Source organism: Solanum tuberosum, unplaced genomic scaffold, assembly GCF_000226075.1.
Source record: "Solanum tuberosum cultivar DM 1-3 516 R44 unplaced genomic scaffold, SolTub_3.0 scf00023, whole genome shotgun sequence".
In the NCBI taxonomy this organism is placed as follows: Eukaryota; Viridiplantae; Streptophyta; class Magnoliopsida; order Solanales; family Solanaceae; genus Solanum; species Solanum tuberosum.
The window spans coordinates 2768151-2781955 of NW_006238949.1; the positions used below are offsets into that span (position 1 = coordinate 2768151).

General features: G+C 36.9%; 1 protein-coding gene across 1 annotated transcript; it reads right to left on the bottom strand.

The window, feature by feature from the left end:
* Positions 1-4842: 4842 nt before the first annotated feature.
* Positions 4843-5232, bottom strand: LOC107059529 (uncharacterized). Its single transcript, XM_015306102.1, has one exon. It carries the CDS (start codon positions 5230-5232, stop codon positions 4843-4845), a length of 390 nt encoding a protein of 129 aa, XP_015161588.1.
* Positions 5233-13805: the final 8573 nt, after the last annotated feature.

Here is a 13805-nt window from a genome sequence, read left to right on the forward strand (position 1 = left end):
TAACATTCTTACTTGAAAGTGGGAAGACTTGAATAAGGATTTCATTACCGATTTACCTCGCACCCGACGGTAGCACGATTTAATTTGGGTCATTGGGGATCGTATGACAAAGTCATCTCATTCATTCTCGTGAAGACTTCTTACTAGATGGAAAATTATGCTAATTTGTATATCCAAAAAATGGTTAGGTTGCATGGAGTGCCACTATCTATTATATCTGACCGAGTTACCTAGTTTACTTCACAATTTTGGAGGTCCTTCCATAAAGGCCTTGGTACCCAAGTAAAACTTAACATGACCTTTCATCCTCAGACCGATGGAAAAGGTGAGCGTACTATTCAGACATTAGAAAATATGTTGAGAGATTGTGTGATTGAATTGAAAGGTAACTGGGATGATCATTTTCCTTTGATTTAGTTTGATTATAATAATAGTTATCATTACAATATTCGTATGACTCCATTTGAGGCTCTCTATGGTAGGAGGTGTAGGTCTTCTATTGGTTAATTTAAAGTTGGTTAGGCTACTTTGATATGGCCCGAGTTGCTGCATAAAGCTATGGAGAAGGTTGACTCATTAGAGAAAGGTTGGAAACGACTCAAAGTTGACAAAAGTCTTATGTAGATGTTAGAAAAAGACAACTTGAATTCAATGTTGATGATTGGGTTTACTTGAAAATCTTATCTATGAAGGATGTGATGATGTTAGGAAAGATAGGGAAGCTTATTCCCTGGTATGTGAGCCATATAAGATTTTGAGGTGTATTGGTAAGGTAGCATACGAGTTGATCTGCTTTCCAATTTGGCATCGATGCGTCAGGCATTTCATATTTCGTTGTGGAAGAACTGTGTTGGTGATCCTACGTCTATTGAGCCATTGGAATGTTTGGGAGCTAAGGGAAGTCTTTTGTATGAAGAGGTTCTAGTTGAGATTTTGGATCATCAAGTTTAGAAATTGACAAACAAAGAAGTTATTTCCATGAGAGTTCTTTGGAGGAATCAATTAGTTGAGGGTGCTACTTAGGAGGTCGAAGCCGATATGATGTCCAAGAATCTTCATCTCTTTCCCTCCGCTCCTATTCTAGTTGAGGTATTTAGTTCCTCATTGTACACTTTTTTGAATTCATGCATTTTAGTTATTCTTATATTCCATATGCATGCATGCTCATAAAAACTTATTTTTTGAGTTATGATTTAGCTTGGAGTGCTTTCTCCTTGTTTATGTAAATTTTCACGTGATTTGCATTCATGTTGGGCTGCTAGATCTCTCTCCCTATTCTATTCATGCTATTTTAAGTCCTATTAGAGGATGAATGTTCTCAAGCGATATTGTAACACCTCAGAAATTTGAAGTTGAGTTTGGGTTGAAAAGGTGTATAAAGGTAGTCTGGTGCTGGTTTCTATGTATAAGTCTACAGTCCGTAAAAGTGAACTGTAAGAACAAGGAGGGATTTTGGAAAATGTCAAGTCTTAGATGCTGGCCTATGCCTTGACAAGATAAGTTGTAAGATTTTCAATAAGCCATAGGAAGCACCCGTAGAAATGATTTTAACTTAGTGATTTTTGAGACCTCAGGTCTTACAGATCTTTTATACGCCATAGAAAATGTTACAGACTGTAGAAGGAAAATTGTGGGAAGTGTTGGACTTGGAGGATCTTTGGTACATTGGGTTCAAAGGGTGATGTCTACAAGCCGTAGAAAAGATGACAACCTATGAAGTGGTTTTTGGAAGTTGTTTAGATAATTGGCTTCTAGTAAGTGTTCTACGATTTAGCAGGATGGTATGTAGGAATCCCTACGATCTGTTGACCCCACCCGTAGAAGCTGTTCGATAGTTTCTAATTAAGGGTGTTTTGGTCTTTTCCTATCCATTTGAACCTTAAACTATGTCATTTTGATCCCATTACTACCCCTATAACTGTTTTTACCCTTCAAAACAATACCCATTCCCTCTCATTCACTCAAACACACAAATTCTATCAAGGGTTTCTTCTCTAATACTCTCTCAAGCTCAAAGTTGTAAGGCTAGGGTTTTAAGAGCTTCAATGTTTCTTTCTTTGATTTTTGGGTTTTGATTACCCAAGGTATGTGGGAACTTCACCAATGGATTCATTTCATCCATTGGGTACCAAAAGATACTCAATTCTCCAATTAATTTTCACCCAATTTCTAGGGTTTTATGTCAAATCTTCATGGGTTCAATTCATTATGATTTCATTTCTTATATTCAATGTTATTATACATGATTTGATTCATTACTTGTTTTCCAATTAATTTCATATGAGCTCATGCCTTATTGATTTTACTATGGTTATGAATTCATTAATTATGGTTATGAACTTATGCATGTTTGATGAAAACACTGATTTATGACTAAAGGATACTTTTAAGATAAAGTGTCAATGATTTGTGAAAGGTTTTCTCACATTTCAATGGAATCATAATTTAGATTCTAAGGAAGGTAAGTGTCTTAATATGAATTCATGTTTGAAAGGAGCTACTCTAAATATGAACTTATGATTGGATTGGTAGTCTTTAATTATTGCCTTTCCAAGTATTTTTGATATGATTATGAGTATGTATTTTCCCTTGGGACTTACTTAGCACTGAGATGACTTTGGAATGGTGGCCTTACCATTTGATGAAATTTGGTATTTGAAATCAATTCCCTTGTCCCAAACTACGTGCCCCCGCAGGATTGTCTTAAATGACCTAGCTAGGGGATCCACTTTAGCAATAATGAATGATACATAGTCCTACCTTGGCAATTAGACTCTCTATTTTCGGTGTGAGGGTTACACTGGATTCCATGTTATAGCCCACATGATCTTATTTTCAGTTAACGGTAAATATCCCACAAATGAACTATGTTTTCTACAAAAGTCTTTTCAAATCTTTTTATATGGTAGTCAATATACATTGACCTTGTTATAATTTACAATTTCTCTTTAAAGGCTTTTACTATGTTTACTTGGTCATGCATATCATGTTTAAGTTCATCATATTATCATGCCTACGTTTTTTTGCATTTTCACATACTTAATACATTTAAAGTACTAATGCATATTTTCGATATATTGTTTCAAATATAGGATCCGATGCTTCTTTTTCCGCACGTGGCTAGATCGAGATTGCTCAACTTTTGGATTACTTAGATTGGTGAGTCCACATAGTTCAAGGGCTAGGCTATTGCCACTTTACTGTTTCTTAGTCTTTCAGTTTCAGATTTATGTTCGTGACTAAGGGGTTTGTCCTAGTCACATCTATAAGTAGAAGACTTATGTCAGACATAGTTAATGTTGCACATATTCTCCTGTATACTATGTTGGCATCTTTTATGTCATCTTATGAATTGACACTGATATTTCTTATAATCTCATTTATTGTATTTCTTTTATGTCATGCTTATGTAAAGTGGCTTGTATAGAGCCTTTCGGGGTCCCTTTTTCCATGTCACGTATAGGGTGTACTTGAGAAAACCTTTCACAATTTCATTAATGCTCATTAAAATACAACCTAGATCATAAAACCTTTTTTTATAAAGCATGCATAATTCCAAAAAAGCATGATTCATATGTTCATGGCATTTCTTCAAATTCATGCAAATTAGGGTTCATAGTCAAAAATCATGATCAATGTATGGGTTCATGTGATTTCAATTGTAACACATGTAGTTGAGTTAAAACTTCTTAATAAAATAAAATTCAAGCAATTGAATCCACATAAATAGAACCCATGAAGAATTAAAAAAAAAAGCTAATCAATTTGATTGAAATTGAATTGGAGAGTTGGAGAAACCTTGGGGCTCAATGGGTGAATGGAATACATTGATGAAACCCTACATACCTTGATCTTGAAGCCCTAAGAAATTGATGAATAAAGAAGACTCTATCTTGACGAACCCTTGAATCCCGTAAGAGCCTTGATGAGAATTGGGAGAGATGAACTTGGTTGGGATTTGGGAATTAGGGGAATGAATTTATAATGGGTAGTTTTGGATTTAGAAACCTTATATAGGGCTAGGACTTAGTGTCGAAACTACATAGCTTAGGCCTTAAGCACATAGGAAAAGACCCTAATACCCTTTTAAAACAACTGCCGGACCCAATCTACCGAACCAACCTATGGTCTATATGACTTTCTATGTACCGTACTAGTCAACCGTATTCCAAAATACTGGAACCTTAAATTTAGCCAACTTTTGACGAGACCATTCTATGGCCCGTAGACCTAAACTGTAGAACTCAACTTTAACAAAATAAATTTCACCAAGTCTGAACCCTTTCTATAGGACCTCCCTATGGTCCATAGTCCATTTGATGGACCGTCCTGGTAAATCGTGGAATGAATTACTGGGACTTGATTTTTTTCCAAAACTCGGCCCACTTCCTACGGATGCACTCTATGGTCTGTGGAAGCATCTACGACCCGTAGAATGGATCTGTACAACACAATTAGTAGCTAAAAATGGTAAAATCTTCCCTTTTCCAAATTCCAAGGTGTTACATATCTCCCCCTCGGGAAAATTTGTCCTCGAATGAGACTCAAGCTAGTATGAATAGAATAGAAGAGACACTAACAAGGCAACATAAATGCAGTTTTTGTGAAAATGCACATAAACATGGAGAATCTCCAAGCTAAATCATTTCATCAAAATCAAGTTTTCATGAACATGTATGCATATGGAAACATGGGAATAACTAAAACACATGAATCCAAAAGAATGAACCATGAGGAACTAATATCTCAAGCTAGAATAGGAGTGGAGGTAAAGAGATGAGGATACTGGGAGATCATATCGACTTCGAATTTCCAAGTAGCACCCTCAACTAATTGATTCCTTCAAAGAAACTTTACGGAAGCTATTTCCTTATTCCTCAACTTTCGAACTTTCCGATCTAAAATCTCTACCAGAACTTCTTCATAAGAAATATTCTCTTTGACTCTCAAACAATCCAAAGGAATAGTAGATGTTGGATCTCTAACATACTTCTTCAATAAAGAAACATGGAATACTGGATGTACAGATGCTGAATCATTAGGCAATTCAAGTTTGTAAGAAACCTTACCAATATGTATCAAAAAACTGATATGGCCACTAAGCTTTCCTTTCTTCTTAAACCTCCTGACACTCTTCATGGGTGAAATTTTCAAGTAGACCCAATCATCAACGTTGAATTCTAGTTCTCTTTTTCTAATATTAGAATAAGACTTTTGTCGACTTTGAGCCATTTTCAACCTTTCGCAGATAAGTCAAACTTTTTTCAAAACCTCATGCACCAACTCAAGCCCTATAAAAGAACCTCACCAACTTCAAACAAACCTATAAAATACCCACACCTCCTACCATAAAGAGCCTCAAACAGTGCCATCCCAATGCTAGAATGATAACTTACTAAGAGCATCCGCCACTACATTCGCCTTTCTGAGATGATATAGGACACTCATGTCATAATATTTTAATAACTCAAGCTACCTCCTTTGATGAAGATTCAAATCCTTTTGAGTGAACACATACGTCAAATTCTTTTGGTCGGTGAACACATCTACATGAACACCATACAAGTAGTGTCTCCAAATCATTAGAGCAAACACCACCGCTGCTAACTCCAAATCATGAGTCAAATAATCCTTTTCATGCACTTTCAACTGCATTATAGCATAAACAATAACCTTTCCATGTTGCATTAAAACACATCTGAGACCAATCCACAAAGCATCACAATAAACCACAAAACCATCCGGTCCTTTCGGTAATGTCAAAATAAGGACCGAAATGAGTCTATCCTTCATCTCTTAAAGACTCTTCTCACAAACTTTTGACTATAGGAATGTCACTTTATTTTGAGTCGATTTCATCAAAGGTGAAGCAATTGATGAAAATCCTTCCACAAACCTTCTATAATATCTGGTAAACTTAAGAAACTCCGTATATCTGAAGCGGACAAAGGTCTAGGCAAAATTTAACCATCTTGGTTTTCTTAGGATCGACTTGAATAGATTCACCAAAGACAATATGGCCAAGGAAAGAAATGAACCTCAACTAAAACTCACACTTGCTAAACTTAGTATACGATTCTCGATCCTTTAGAATTTGCAACACAATACTTAAATGATCAATATGATCATCCTCACTCCATGAATAAATAAATATATCATCAATAAACATAATTATAAACATGTCAAGATATTGCTTAAATACGATGTTCATCAAATACATAAACACCGCCGGGGCATTAGACAAACCAAATGACATCAGCAAAAAATCATAATGACCATACCGAGTTCGAAAAGCCATCCTCGGAATGTCATTCTCTTTTAACCTCAATTGGTGATAACTTGACCAGAGGTCATTCTTGGAGAAGTAACTCGCTCCTTGGAGTTTTTCAAACAAATCATCGATCCTTGGAATAAGATACTTATTCTTAATGATAACCTTGTTCAATTGCTGATAATCAAGGCATATTTTGAGTGCATCACCCTTCTTTCGAACAAACAATATTGGAGCACTCCATAGAGAGATACATGGTCTAATAAAATCCTTACCCAACAAATCTTTCAACTGATCCTTTAACTCCTTAAGTTCTGTCGGGGCCATATGATAAGGAGGAACTAATATAGGTTGCGTAACAGAGATAAGTTGCATATATAGAAGGAGATCACTTTGTTTTATTGCTTTCAATACTGTGTTATGAGTGCAGTTGGAAAAAAGGTCAAAATGTGGGGAAATGCTATTTAGGAAATGCGAAGACCAGGTCGGCGATCTACCAAATGTGTTGTGCGAGAATCTTCATGTCCGCCTTCTAAGCAGGAAAATTTGAAAAAAATGTACTGTCAACTTAGGTGATCTGAGCTCCAATTAGCGATTCACCAAAGTACACTAAGCAGACACAATTGAGTTCGCTGAATCGGCTTTCATGTTGGGTATTTGTTCGGGCGTCATCGGTATGCTTTAGATCCTTTGGTGATTCGCTCAAATGCGTTCGGCGACGTTCGGCGACGTTAGTCACCGTCGTCGAGTAGAGTTAAATAGGTCAAGACTCTCTTCAAGTTCTAAGAGAAATCTTTTCTTTCTTTTGAGTTCTCTTCTTTCCTAAACCTCCCATACCCTCGTTTTGGTATTTGTGTGCCTCGTTTGCATGATACTACTTGCTTAAAGTTCTTTGGACTGCTCGATTCTTGATCCCAACCCTCTTCCCTTGAGTTTGTGATTCACTACTATCTTTGAGGTTGGTGTTTGAGTTCTATATTGTTATTTTTCTTGAAATGAATGTTTTTGATATAGGATTATTGCCCTTTAAAGAATATTGTTGTTTAATTTGCATGGGTAATGCTAAATGAGTGATATTGAACTGGACCCATGAGTTAAGATAGTTGATTTTGTGCCTAAAATTTCTAAAATTGAGTGTGTTGGTTAATATATTAAGTTGAACCCTTGTGTGTACCTGGTCTTGGTTGAATTGAGTGAGGGTGAAGTCCTATTAACTCAGTGTTTCCCCATTAGCATTATTTTGTCCAATGATAGATAAAGTGACGACTTTCTTAAGGGAAAATCATCATTTGTAATACTTTGTGATATTTGGGGTAAGTATAAGTACCCATATGTAGAAAAGCTTGTGGGTAGCTTGTAAAATTAATTGAGAATTTGGTATCGTTGCGTATTGGTATTGAAAATGTTGCAAATTGGCACTGGGCTGAAAATTACCTATTCGACGGGCATGTATTAGCTCGCCAAGGTAACTAGGCAAATTTACAAATTATCCCCAGACCGCCTTCTATGCTTTGATATGTGACTTAGGGTATTGTTCAATTCAACAAGCTTGTCTTAGTTTGTTGAATCTCACTTGGCGTATCGCCAAGTGGGAACAAACATTGCCCTTTATGCCTTTTTTGATTTTGCACTGTTTCTTTTGGGGGACTTGTCGTAGTCCACCGAAACAAATTCGGCACATCATCGAGTTGGAGATGACTCTACCCTTCATGCCTGAGTTAAATATAATTTTGGTCTATCAACTTCGGTGAGCTCATCACATCTTGCCAACCCTGTTAGGAAAATTGCCTTCGGAGTCGTCGAGCCTCAGAACCTAGTCTTCAAATGTGTTTCTTTTGCATTTGATTTCAACTAACCTTCACTAAATCTATGTTTGAATGATTGTGCCTTACATAAAATGGCTAGAATTAAATGAAAAAGGGTAATAACATCTGACACATAGTTTGAGAATGAGTCTCCTCCTTCTCCTCTAAAGAGAAATAAGGGGATTTCTATTAACAAGCCATCTGAGGCTCCTTGACGCCAACAAACCACTCTGCGCTCATCTACGTGTGTGAGTGGGTAGCACTAGAAGGTGGTTTCTAAAAAAAAGAATGGACATCTGGTCCAAATTAGTCCAGCCTCCTCAGGCCCAAGGTAGCTGGAGAAAGTACAATCCTTAAGAGAGACGACTCTCCATGGATGAAGTACTGAGCGACTATCCAACCATCTGGGATACTATTAAATTTCATGGATTCAAGATGTTCATAAAACCTTGACTCCTTTATGTTCCAGCATGGGTATGAGAATTTTATATGGTCTACGCCAAGGCCTTGCCAAAGAAGAGAAATGGTACAGTTTGAAAGCCCCTAGATACGATTGATGTTAGTGGCAAGATGGTACAATGTCATGCTGACGAAATAATACTGCTTTGGGAACAAATGAATATCATAATGTCACGTTTACGATGCAGATGCATCATGATCTTTATACTTTGAAAGGTTGGTTGGCACAACTTATTTTTGATACCCTCCCCTCCATGGATGGCTGACGAGGTGAAAATTAAAAAGAAAGATACGAATATTGGAGCTCGGTACTGGTTTGAATTCATAAGTAGCAACATAATCCCTTCCTAGAATGAATATATTATCCATAACCCCAAGGTTGTGTTGGTGGGTAAAATTATTGATTGAGAGAAGATCAATATAGGGTCAATTATTGCTGATGAGATATTAATGAGGGCTCAACATGAGCAAAATTCTCTAACATTCTTCATCCTGATCACCTAGTTGTGCGAGGAGGCGGGATTTCCTTTTTAGGGGAAGATTGATGTGAGGATCACCCTTGAATCTTCCAATGACATCCGGAGGATAGATACATATTACTTGTGAGATGATGCGGCTAGGAGAAAGTTGCCACCACCATACACTACACCCATAGTTGATCCTGCCACTCTTGAGGATGAGGCCACTCTATCTGCTCCTTTTGTGGAGCCATCAGGTACCTCCATGCCATCTTGTGTGCTGTTGCACCTGCCCCTACCCCTGTCTCCCAACCCCTCTTGACCAAGGCCATGATCTACCAAATAGGCAATCGTGCCCGGTCTCCGGATGTGAGGGCTGCTAGGATAGAGAATGATATGCCCAAGTTCATTGATTGGGCGATTGAAGATGCATTGGCTCCTTTAAGAGATACGTTAATGTAGTGTGAGGCCACAGTAGTGTCACATGACATGAGCTTGGATAACCTCACATCTAGGATAAATGTCTGAGAGGAAAGTGAGGGTAGCTAAGATATTTTGACTACTATGAGGGCTCTAATAGACACGCTTAGGGTTGATATAGACTAGCTCAGGTATACAGATCTATAGACATTTCTATACTTTCAGATGAGGTTCTCTTGACTGATGCGCCCTAGTCAGTGCCCTCTTATGTGCCTAGGTTGAGATTTCTCCTAGTTTAGTTGAACAACCGAGTGTGGGTGGTGCCACTGTTGATGATAGTGCAGTTGCTGATGATGATGAGGAGGAGAGAGTTAAGATGATAGTGATACTGAGTCAGCTGAGGAGATGGACGAGGAGGAGATACAAAGAGTGCATAATGAGGAACAGACGATCATGACCTTGATAGAGCAACCCAATTTGGAGCATACTATATAGATGGCGACGACAGAGAGATCTCTTGAGGAGACTTGCACATTTGGAACCAATGGGGTCTCTTTAGACTCCACCATTCCTCCCATTGATGTGTCGAGAATTGATGCCCTGGTTGAGACTATTATGCTACCTCTTGTGATCATTTTGTCAAGCACTGATGCCTAAGATGATGCTACCACTCCTGACACTCCAGATTTGAGCACTCCACAATCATAGATTGTCAGAGGGACTTTTATCTCTCCTTTCGTGCTCGTACTATTTTATTTTGCATTGAGGATATTACTGCTTTAAATTTGGTGGGATGAGGGCACTTGTGCCAATATTCCCCTTATGATTTTATTTTGTTACTTTAAGTTTTACTTTTGGATAATTGTAGTATTTAGTTATTTTGGTTTTATTATATTGATTTGGTCGTTTTGCTTATTTTGTCTCTCCGTATTCAATTGCCCCATAAGCTTGAAAGTCTTGAAATACTTGAGTTTTATTGATAATGTTTGAGGATTGATTGTGTTCAATACCGATGTCTTGGATAGTACTCATGATGAGTGTCGTGCTTAGTGTTGGTATTGCAAGAAGAAAATAGTGTGATTGCACTTTTGAATGATATTTTTTAATCTTGTGTTGACTAGCTGCATTTTGATGTGAGCCTTGCAATGAACGTAGCACGTAAGCTTTTGATCTTGTCGGGCTATGCTAAATAATTGTGTTTGAAGTGCCTTGTGTGGTAAGATTTTACTTGAAAGAAAGCTTATTGAATCCTAGAATTTTTCTTGTTAGTCCGATTATCTAGATTTGGTGAATGCAAGGAATGATCTTGGGCATAAATATTTAGAGGGAACTCAAATGTTCATACCCTTTTTGTGACTACCTTGTGAGGGTTTGCAACCATTTTGGCACCATTTGAGCCTAAACCGTTTGTTGAAAACCTAGTTGAAATATCTTGAGCTAAATTTTCCTTAACTTCTCACTGATAAATCCTTTTTTAAGCATTGGTTTGTTTGAATAGCCAACTTAGGCCAAAATCCTAAGTTGGAGGTGTTGAAAGGAAGGAGGAAAGAAAGCCAAGAGAAAGGGAAAGATGAAGTGAGACTCAACTTTGAAGTGTGTTACAAAAAAAGGAACCCCTCCTTATAAAAAAGGGAGAGAGATTGTGATGAACACACATTTGAATATTGAAATAAAAAAGAATGTGTGGTGAAATAAAGAGGGGTCTCCAATAAAATGATTGACAAGTCAAAGTTTGAGTCCCAAGTGAAAAGAATGGAAAAAGTTGAGATGAGGTGAAAATGATTACAACAATGCCTTGAAAAGGTGAAGTCACTGAGCCAGATTGACCATACCTTAATCCTCAGTCTCATTACAAGTCGAAAAAACCCTTGATATCTTGCATAAACTAGGTTGTGTGATGATTGAAAAATATGGGAAAACCTATGGGATGAAGCTTGCATGTATTTCTCTTTTAGAGAGTGAGAGTTGTAGTGATTCCTAACTTCTTTATTGACTTGCTTTGTGAGAGCATGGAATAATTTTTTATGTGAGGGAGTTTGAATGCATTTGTTGAAACATGGTGTTGCATTAGAGAAGAAGCTATAGTGAGCTTGAGCTTGGTTTGATACCAATAGTCATCATTTGAAGCTTTTATATCATAATTTAGTGTTGCATTGGATTGAGAGAAGTCTTGTAGTGGCACTTGCATGTTATCTCTCATTGAGACCTGTCATAGACACCCTTGCTGAACTGATTGTTTTCTTGAATGACTTGAGGACAAGAAAACGTTTAAGTTGGGGATGTTGATGAGTTGTAGATTTACACTCATTTGAGGCCTATTTAGTACAACAAGTAGTGTCCTCAATGCCTAATTATGTCATATTATAATGATATTTTGATGATTTGCAGCTATGAAGGATAAGGTCAAGGCAAATACGAATACTTGAAAGAAAGGCCAAAACATTACTGATCGCCGAACCAAAAAAATGGATCGCCCAATAGGTACGACCTTGCCTAAAGTGACAGTGCACGATAATTGAATTAATTGAGGCAGGTCAGCGTACAAAAGAGAAATAGTGACTCACTGAATGTGAAGGGTGAACTTGTTGACCATCACCAAAAGTTATAGGACATTGGAAGAAAAGCAAAGGCTTAAAGGGCGAGCAAAAGTGGTACTCGATGATTGCCCAAATGTGAAAGATAGGCTCAAACGAGATCACCAATTGAGGTTAAAACACCTGAAGCTTCAAGCTAGAGAAGGGCGAGCTAAGTAGCAAACGATAATCCGCCAAATCAGCTGGGCGAGCCCAAATAACATCGCCGAATAGGTCACGTAGTGGATTTTGTGCCAAATTTTGGGAAACTATAAATAGCCCAAAGGAGAGATAAAATAGAAGACTTTTGGAGAAGAAAACTTTTGGAAACTTTTAAAATAGAGTTTTGGAGTTCCTAACTTTGCATGTTCTTTAGAAAAATAATTTTAACATTGGGGTTTTAACCTTTTCTCTTAGATTTGACAAACTGAAGTTGAAATCAAAGTGAGTGTTGATTATAATTGCTTAATTTCACCACATCCATGGCTGCCTTCATGATAGGTATAATTTCTTTACTTTTGTGATTGGTGGCTAAAACCCCAAAGTCAAGGGGTGCAATTATGAGGTTGGGTGTTGATTTAATATAGTGAGTGTTGTGTTTTGCTTTGTTTTATTGATGTTCACTCATGGATTTGGTCTAATTAGTATGTTCTTAACTCATGGGTTAAGGTAGAAAACTTAATCCTAGTTTAGATCTTTGGTTGATGCTCAAAAGAGATTGATTGAAGTGGGTAATTAGTCTAATGCATGCAAATGTAGGTTTGATGTCCATGATTTGCTTGAAAGAGAAGTTATGGGTCAGATCTTTTTTACCCCAATCTGCTCGAAAGAGAGATTACGTAAGTTAGTGGGTTGATTTGTAATTTATACAGATGTGACCGAAAGGAGATTCTATGAATTGGTACTATGAGATCGAAAGAAGATTAGTATCATTCAAGATGACCCAACCTATCCATGATTGTCTAGCACTATTGAGCAACACAATTACCCATATGTGATATCAATTCCAATCCCCGCATCCTAGATTGTTTCTTAATTGGTTAAATATATCCTATTGATACTGAAACCCTTTTCGTAAATTTGGTGGAATCATCCACCATTGTTCTTAAATGTTATGAATGAATTGATTTACATTTTGAATTTCTTAATAGAATTCCTTGCACTATATCACTCTCTGTGGGATTCGACCCCGACTCTTAGTTGGGTTTTTTATTGAAGACGACTGTTTATTTTCTTAATGGTTTTAGAATAGTTTGAGTCAAGGCAATCCTACCAGGGCACATAGTTTGGAACTAGAGTTTTCTACTAGAGAGTACCCTATTTGAGTCTCCACCTCTATGTTCTCTCGGTGCTAAGTTAAATCCCAATGGAATAGTCATTTTCATAAACATAACATCATACATGGAAAGAAACAATTTATTTACTAATCCAAGATTAAAATATCATAGAGTAGCTCATTAAATCTTTAATCAAACATATGTGGGAAAACCTTTCACCAAACAAATTCCTTAATTTGTGATAAATCCTTTCACAATTTCAATGATGCTTAGGTTAACACATCCTAGATCATAAAGCTTTTTTTTTTCCATAAATCATGCATAACCTTCATGAAAAAATATTCATAGATTCAATCTTCTTCATAAATTCATCTCTTTTTAGGGTTCATAGTCAAAATCATGAGAAGTTCATGGGTTCATGTGAAAACAATTGGAAAGCATATAAATGAGTCAAAACAATCATAATAAAATCAAAATTGAACAGTTGAATCAACGCCACTAGAACCCATAAATAATTGAATGAAAACCTAATCAATTTGATT